General features: G+C 50.2%; 1 protein-coding gene across 1 annotated transcript; it reads right to left on the bottom strand.

Annotated features, from left to right (window-relative positions):
* Positions 1–3,828: 3,828 nt before the first annotated feature.
* LOC131959075 (uncharacterized) lies at positions 3,829–6,351 on the bottom strand. The gene has a single exon (XM_059324178.1). It carries the CDS (start codon positions 6,244–6,246, stop codon positions 3,871–3,873), a length of 2,376 nt encoding a protein of 791 aa, XP_059180161.1. The 5' UTR covers positions 6,247–6,351; the 3' UTR covers positions 3,829–3,870.
* Between the last annotated feature and the right edge of the window lie 2,770 nt (positions 6,352–9,121).

Raw genomic sequence — 9,121 nt, 5'->3', positions numbered from 1 at the left:
CATGTATTTATGTCTTGATTATAATAATATAATATATATACATTTAAAATTATGGAAGTTTTACAAATGATTTGGGAATCCTTAACAAATTGTCTCATATGTAAAATGCTTATCATGTGGGCAAAATGTTAAACTGTTAAAATAACATAAAGCATAGTATTAGTTATAATTATTAAATGTTATTTTATTGTGAATAGTAAAATAATATTTGTAGTATTAATTTAAAATGTATTAATATATAACAGCTATTATAGTTACTAAATGTACTTATTTTCTATTTATTTTATTTTTTATTTGTCTCATTATTGTTACAATAATAATATTATTATCATTATTAATTATACTATTTTGCTATTTTAAACTGTATGTTATTGTGCTGTTTTAACTTCTCTGTTTACCTACATCTGTAAATGTTACTTAATTGTGAATAGTAAAATAATATTATTAATAGTATTGATTTACAATTTCTTAATATTTAACTGCTATTACAGTGTTACTAAATTTATTTTTTTTACTTTAAAAAAATTGTATTTTATCATTATTGTTATATTTATTATTATTAATTTAAATATATTTATTTTAAATATTTTTCTGTTTCCCTATTCAACTACCTTTTATATTTTGCTGTTTTAACTTATCTGTGTTAGTTCATTGTAAATAGTAAAATATTTTTTGTAGTATTAATTTACAATTAATATATAACTGCTATTACATAGTGTTACTAAATTAATTTTTTTACTTTAAAAAAATCTTATTTTATCATTATTGTTATATTTATTATTATTAATTTAAATCTATTTATTTTAAATATTTGTCTTTTTTCCCTATTCAGACTACCTTTTATATTTTGCTGTTTTAATGTAATGTTTTGACTTTTTATTGTGCTGTTTTAATTTATCTGTGTTATTTCATTGTGAATAGTAAAATATTATTATTTTATAATTTACTATTATATAACTGCTATTTTATAGTGTTACTAAATTTACTGATTTTCTATTTATATTTTTGTTTTGATGTTAATAATAATTATTAATTTAAATGTAATTATTCTAAATCTTTTTTCCTATACAACTAGCTTTTATATTTTGCTGTTTTAACTTCTCTGTTAAGGACTTTTAACCTACCTCTGTGTATGAAACATGCATTATAAATAATTACAATAATAATCTTTAACTTTACCAGACATGATAGAGTCATGATAGATAAATGACATTTCTCATTTATTCCCATGTACAGGGACTTCATCAGTCAACAAAAACTGCATAAAAACAGAGACAATGAGGTGAAAACAGGAAAAAGGGTTTTTGTGGGTTTAATTTATTAGTCCATTAATGAAAGCCCTCCAGCACATGATGTAGCCTGCTGGAGAGCCGAGAGCCAATAACAGCCCAGAGAGCCAGTGAGATGTAAATTTAGTCACATATTTATTACATAAATATATAGTAAAATAGACCAGCGGACAATTACCATAAAAATATCTTCCTTTAAAACCCTGACCATAAACAAAGATTTGAAAATCACACATTGACATTTACGAACACGCTGATTGTCTGGACCTGTCGTAAGCAGCCCACCACAAAAACCTGACATCACACCACCCACTGGACTGGAGTCGGGAGGAGGAGGAGGAGGAGGTAAAGAGGAGGAGGAGGGCGGTGGTGGGTGCTCGGGGGAGACGGCTGGGAGGAGGACAGGTCCAGGTGAGAGGGGGGTCGGTGTGATGGAGGTGTGGGTGGTGTGAGAGGAGATCACAGTAGATATTCGGAGGTTTTCCTGCGCATGTTTGTGTTTATTTGAAGAGAGTTTTAGCCCAGAGCGTCGCCTAAAGCCTGACTGTGTGTCCTCACATGTTTGAAATGGATCCAGAATATTGTTCCTCTGTTGCTTTTTTAATTTCATGAGAGTTAAACAAAGAGAGAATGACAGGAACAAAACCTGGGACTTAAGAATATAATATATATATTATCTGTTCTTTTCGTCTGGTTTGACCTGCACCAGTCACCAAGACAGGAGGCTGCAGTTTGTATTACATAGTATCCTGTACACTGCCAGTCACAGAAACTGAATAAACTTTTTAAATACTTTCTGCTACTCTTTGTGTTACCCTGAAAATATATGAATATGTGGCACCTCTGGATAGAGACAGACGGAGATCTCTACTGTTACTACAGTGAATGGCCATGTGTTTCCCTGCGTGCTGTGTCCTGTGTTCACTGTTGTGCAGAAGACTCGAGCCTACGATGCATCTGCAAACTCTGTTGTATGCTGCAAGCACAATGTGTAATGATACTCTGGATTTGTAGTCCCTTTGGCTTCTTATTCTCTCTAGAAACCTCCATTTAGCACGTCCTGATCCGGGACCGCGACAAATATGAAGCTGGGCATTTCAGTCGAATCTCAAGGAACGCAACCTTGTTATAGTGACTTTTAAGTTGGAAAAATTAATTTGTAAGACCAAGAAATCCCTCTAAAGTGATTATATCGAGAACTTTAGGTTATTTACATAACCCCGGTTCTCTGAGTAATATGAGTGAGATGTCTCACTATGGATGCACGCCCCCGCTGCAGACCTCAGAAGCATTAATCTCAATACGCCAATCCTGATTGGCTGGTAAACGTGTCCGTCCGTCCGCCCGCGGTAGTCCCACCTCCTATAAGTACCGCCTGCGGACGGGAACACGTCATTCAAGATAAGCACCTCTTCTCACCCGCCCAAGCAAGAAGGGTTGTCTGGTGAGACATCTCACTCATATTACTCAGAGAACCGGGGTTATGTAAATAACCTAAAGTTCTCTTTCATAATATTTCGTTCGATGTCTCACTATGGGATATGGTTGCTCCCGTATTGCCAGACAAGCTTATCCAGCGTCCACCAACCCCCAGGGAAACCAATCTGTTCCAATCAGGACATCAATACCGCGCTTGCCACGCAAGGAGCGGAGACGTCCAACATATAAAAGCGGACAAAAGTGAGAGGCGAGGACCAACTCGCCGCCGCACAAATGTCCTGAACAGACACTCCCCTGAACAAGGCCCAGGATGTAGCCACGCCCCGAGTCGAGTGCGCTCGCAGACCCACAGGTGGCTGCAAACCCTGACCCGCATAGGCCAAAGCAATCGCCTCCACCACCCAGTGGGACAGGCGCTGCTTCGTAATAGGCTTCCCTCTATGAGGACTAGCCCAGGAGACGAACAGCTGATCGCTCCTCCTGAACCCCCCAGTCCTATCCACATAGGTGCGCACAGCACGGACTGGACATAACGCATGCGACCGCAGCTCACCAGATGAGGCAGCAAAGGCCACAAGGTCAATAGGAGAACATGAGCCCACCACCTTAGGCACAAAAGCCGGGTTGGGCCTCAAGGTCATCCTCACATCCCCCGGGAAGAACTGAGTGCACGACGGGTGCACCGAGAGCGCATGAATGTCACTAACCCGCTTCGCCGAAGCCAGAGCCAGTAACAACACCGCCTTGAGAGACACGTGTTTCAAGTCGGCCCCCTCCAGTGGTTCAAACGGAGGGCCCTTGAGCCCCTCCAAAACCACAGCCAGGTCCCAAGGCGGCACCAGCGGCCTGGACACGGGGAGAAGCCTGCGCGCCCCCTTCATAAAACGGCAAACGAGTGGGTGCTGGCCCACCGTCAGCCTCCCAAACCCCACGTGGCACGCGGCAATAGCCGCCAAGTACACCTTAACCGTGGAGAAAGCCTTCCGATTGTCAATCAGGTCCTGCAAGAATGACAAAATCACCCCCACCGGACACTGAAGAGGAACGTGGCCGTTACTGTGGCACCACTCCTCAAACACCCTCCACTTGCAGTCATACAGAGACCTAGTGGAGGCGGCTCGAGCACTCTGAATAGTGGAAATCACTCGCTGTGAGAGACCCCCAGCTGACAGATTGAGCCACTCAGGGGCCAAGCCCAGAGCGCCAGGCGCTCCGGGTGCGGATGGAAGACCATCCCCCCCCCTTGCGACAGCAGGTCCCTGCGCAGCGGGAGCTGCCAGGGTTGGGTGCACAGCAACCGATATATCTCCGCCAGCCAATGCATCGCAGGCCAATGCGGAGCCACCAGAATCAGCGCGTGGCCGTGCTCCCTCACTCTGGACAGAGTGGGGGGTATCAAGGCCAGGGGAGGGAACGCATAAAGAAGCTCGCGCGGCCAGGCGTGCGCTAACGCGTCTATGCCGAGGGGAGCATCCACGCCGCGCAGAGAGTAAAACAGCGCGCACTGCGCGTTCTCTCGCGACGCGAACAGATCCACCGCGGCCCGACCGTAACGGGACCACAACTGCTCCACAACCTCCGGGTGCAGAGTCCATTCCCCGTACACTGGCGCGCCCCTGGACAACAGGTCCGCGCCCGTGTTCAGGACTCCCGGAACATGCGTCGCTCTCAGAGAGAGGAGACGACCGCAGCTCCACAGGATCAGTCTGCGTGCCAACATGTGCAGCTGACGGGAGCGTAAACCCCCCTGACGGTTGATATACGCCACCGTCGTCGTATTGTCCGTCCTCACCAGGACATGATGACCCATGAGAGACGGAAGAAAATGTTTCAGGGAGAGGAACACCGCTGAAAGCTCCAGAAAATTTATGTGAGACCGCTGGAGGCCCACACTCCAGACGCCCCTCACAGACCGGCCCTCGTGAATCCCGCCCCATCCCGTCAGGCTGGCGTCCGTAGTGACCACCTTCCTGGACAGAACGGAGCCCATGGGTACCCCGCGGGTCAGAAAGGACGGGACTCGCCAGTGGCGCAGCGACCTGGCGCACCCCGGCGTGACCGGCACCATCCGTGCGCCATGACGCACGGGGTCCAGCCCACATGAGGCCACCCACAGCTGGAATTCCCTCATGTGGAGGCGACCGAGACGGACTACGAGAATGGCAGACGCCATCAACCCGAGTAACCGAAGACACAACCTGAATCGAACAGATTTCCTCGGACGAAAAAGCGCGAGACATGTCCTGAAGACCCTCACACGCTCCGCCGAGAGGCGCGCCGTGAAAGACACCGAGTCCAGGGATAATCCCAGAAAGATTATCTCCTGCGCCGGGGACAGCACGCTCTTTTCCGCGTTTATCACGAAACCCAGATCCACCAGGTGTTGCATGAGAATACGCGTGTGCGCTCTGGCCTCCTGCTCCGACTGTGCCAGCAGCAGCCAGTCGTCCAGATATGTGGCCAGGCGAATGCCCTGCCGTCTCAGCGGGGCTATCGCCGCTTCCGTGCACCGCACAAACACCCTCGGGCTTAAAGACAGGCCGAAGGGAAGTACGCGATACTCGTAGCAGATCCCCTGGAAAGCGAACCTCAGATACTTTCTGTGGGGAGGATAGATCGGGATGTGGAAATACGCGTCTTTCAGATCGACAGAAGTGAACCAATCGTTCTGCCGCACAAGGCGCAACAGGGATGCGTGTGTAAGCATCCTGAATTTGTATTTCCTGAGAAATTTGTTCAGAGCACGTAAATCCAGGATAGGGCGAATACCGGTCCCCCCCCGTTTGGGAACCAGAAAATACCTGGAGTAAAAACCGCTCTGACACTGTGCGGGGGGAACGACACAAATTGCTCTTTTGTTTAACAGCGAGAGGATTTCCTCCTGCAAAACACGAGCTGACTCCCCCCGAGCCTGAGAGTGTATTATACCGGCGAAACGCGGAGGAACGGCGGCGAACTGCAGCCTGTAACCCCGCGAAATCGTCCTCAACACCCAAGGCGGAGCCGCGAGTGCGGCCCATCTCTCCCACCTGAGGGAGAGAGTGGTCTCGCACCGCAGCCCCTCCACCACGAGAGGCCCCAGCCGCGGTGCGGTGGCGGCCTCCCGTGGTGGAACAGTGGCACGGCACCCGGACGGCACAGTGGACGGCCGTCCGGGTGGGCAGCGCGGCGGCCCCGCCGCCCCCGCCTCGGCTTTTACCCGAGGGGGAACAGCGAGCGTTGCCACCGCGCTGCTCATTGTGATTCTTTTGGCTTTTATTAGCTGCGCCCTCGGCACTCGGCCTGGATGCGGCAGCGGGACACATTTTATTTTCTTTGAGAAAATGTGTGTGTGTGTGCGTGCTTGTGGACGTAAGACAGGGGCAACCGCTGAACTCTCCGCCGTCAAACGTCCATCTCTCCCGGCTCGCTCTGGCGCAGGCCGTGGCGGCTGGGAGGCGGGGGCGTGGGGGGCCCCCGGGCACACGCTGAAAAGCCGAACAGGTGGGGCTGGAGAACGGGGAACGTCCAGCTGCATCACCGGTGGAGAGAGGGGCGGTCAGGCCGCTCTCTTCTTTTTCCTGGCCTGGCCGGTAGCTTGCGCGGGCGGGGCCGGCGGAGCCGCGGCCGGGACCGAGGGTTTTCTGGGCCAGCTGGGCCGACCTGGCTGGGAAGGCGGCGCAGGCTGGGGTCTTGGCTGCTTAGGCACTTTAAACCGTGAAACCTGGGAAGCAGCCTGTGTGAAGGTTTTACGCTGCGCAGGTGGAGAGGGCGCAGGGGGCTTACGGGGGAGGCAGAGCTGGAGAGCCTCATCCTCCTTCTTTTTGGCTTCACACCGCCGTTGCATTGAAGCCAACGCGGAGCCAAAAATCCCCTCCGGGACAATGGGCATGTCCAGGACGTCGTCCTTCTCCCTGTCCGACAGGTTGGCGAGGTTGAGCCACCGCGCCCGTTCCTGCAGGACCATGGTCCCCATCGCTTTCCCCGTGGCCTGGACCGCGCAGCGTTGGACACGGAGACACAGGTCGGTAATGACCGGGATCTCCTCCCACGCAGCCGGGTCCTGAGTTTGCACAAAATCCTCACACAACTCAGCCTGGTAGGCCGTGAGCAGGGAGAGGACATTGAGCGCTCTGGCCGAAAGCGCAGCTGCCTTGTAGGCCTTTTCAGTCAGGGCTGACTGAAAACGGTCCGACTTAGACGGCAGGCTGGGGCTCCGGGAGGACACCGCTGACAGCCGCGGGTGGAGGTGCGCCGCGACGAGTGGCTCCATCGGAGGCATACGGAGCAGGCCCAGGCTCTCCATCGCTTCACAGTCGAGGGACGAGGCACCGGGGACCGGGCTCCTGCTGCTGTAGGGGCGGTCTTTCCACGAGCGCGCCACCTCATCCAGCAGTTCTGGGAAGACGGGGAGAAGTTGCCTTGTCGCGCTCCTGGCCAGGGGCAATTTCTTCCCCTCGTAGCGGGACCTGGTGGTCTCAGCTACGACAGCAGGCCAGGGGATAGCCAGTCGGGCTGCAGCGCGTTTGCACACGTCGAGCATGTCCGAGCTGGGGAGGGGAGAGGCTGGTAAGCTACTCTCATCTCCATCCCGAAAGGCAACGGAGACCGCGGGCTTTGCAGCCCCGGCCGGAGTGATGAAGACGTCGTCCTCTTCTTCATCCTCTGATATGAGGAGTTCAGAGGCGCAGTCATCATCGTCCCCATAGTCCAATTCCAGGACGTCTTCCTCCTGCGTGGAGACCGTGGCGAGGTCAGCCTGGGAGCCCCAGCTGGCACAAGCCTCCGGTACCGCCACCGCAGCGACCCCCGTCTCCTCTCCGTCTCCGGCGGCGCCGTCGGATGGGAGATAGGGGTCGAAGCCAGACAAGCTAGCCTGGCGGGCTAGCCGTCGGCGGAGACTCTTGACCGTGAACACCGCGCAGTGTTGACACGAGCCGGGGACGTCGATAGCTAGCCGGGCGTGTTCCAGCCCTAGGCAGCCCGAGCAGACCTGGTGTGGATCCCTGCTCGCAATCTTGTTCCCACAGCGGCACGAGCGGGCCGCTGAGTCTCCGTGCCCTCTGGTGTGAGGGGTATTCACCTCCATTCCGTGCGAGCTGGTGTGCAGGCAGGGAATCGAGGACGGTTAGCTGGTGTGCTAACGCTAATTGCACCGAGGGACCGGCTGGTGTGCCGACACTCGGTACTCGAGCTGCCTGGTGTGGCGCCGAGGACAGTGCTGACCAACCGTGGTGGGGCTAGAAAGCACTGAAATCGATCTGGTATGATCGACGAAGCAATAAAATGTCCAAAAAACTAGCTAGCGCCCGGCGACAGAAGCTAAATAAGATCCGTCTACAGACAGTTAAGCTAGCCAGCCTTGGACGCAAGATATGCTCCGGGTGAGAAGAGGTGTTTGAATGACGTGTTCCCGTCCGCAGGCGGTACTTATAGGAGGTGGGACTACCGCGGGCGGACGGACGGACACGTTTACCAGCCAATCAGGATTGGCGTATTGAGATTAATGCTTCTGAGGTCTGCAGCGGGGGCGTGCATCCATAGTGAGACATCGAACGAAATATTATGAAAGAGAACTGGATTTTGGACTCCAAGATGACGCCAATTCACTTGAATAAAAATTGCTCGGCAAGCTCATTTTTCAACAATGGGGAAACTTTACAAGTAAAGCATCCTGTTTTTGTGGACTTTGTCACTCTTTATACTACATCACTATTCTGTCATAATTATGATGGCCACTAGAGGTCACCACCTAACAAGCTGCACCTCCTGTCCCATGATTATGTGGGTTATAAACTTATTTAAGTGGGTTACTTTTCATACTTATAAAGTAAAATCAAGCAATGGCAACTGAATCAAACAGTAGACTCCTTTATACAAGTTGCTGAGCAGCACTCGAGACACTGAACAATCTTTGATTTTACATTTGCTTGGGTCAAAAGCTTCGGATTTCTCTGGCATTATGACATGAAACAGCTGTTTCTTGATTAAAAAACAACTGATCCAATGAGGACTGAGGGAGGGACTAACAATTAGCCAATCAGAACCACGAGCTGAAGTGGTTTTTAGTCTAAAAACCCAGCAAAACCAGGCGGATACGTTGGTCTCTAGTGATTATTTGGGGAAAATCAAGTGTAATAAGTTATCAGGTGAATTTCATGTGGCATATTCTGACCTTAGAGACCGTTCTTGGTCCTCCTCTCACACTGATAGAACATTTTCTGTCCTGACTTCAAAAGAAGAGACCTTTGAAGTCAAAGTAGTTTGTGATTTTTGCTGATTTAATCTATTTTTTTCCACCTTATGAGTCACTAAAACTGCCTTTGAAGTTATTTGATGATCTGAAAAGTGGCTGAAACGTCAAAGATTTCATAATTATAAAGACGATCCTGGATCAGGACGAGAGATGCTTT

This window comes from Centropristis striata, chromosome 21, assembly GCF_030273125.1.
Source record: "Centropristis striata isolate RG_2023a ecotype Rhode Island chromosome 21, C.striata_1.0, whole genome shotgun sequence".
NCBI lineage: Eukaryota > Metazoa > Chordata > Actinopteri > Perciformes > Serranidae > Centropristis > Centropristis striata.
This window is presented reverse-complemented; position numbering and strand designations above follow the sequence as displayed.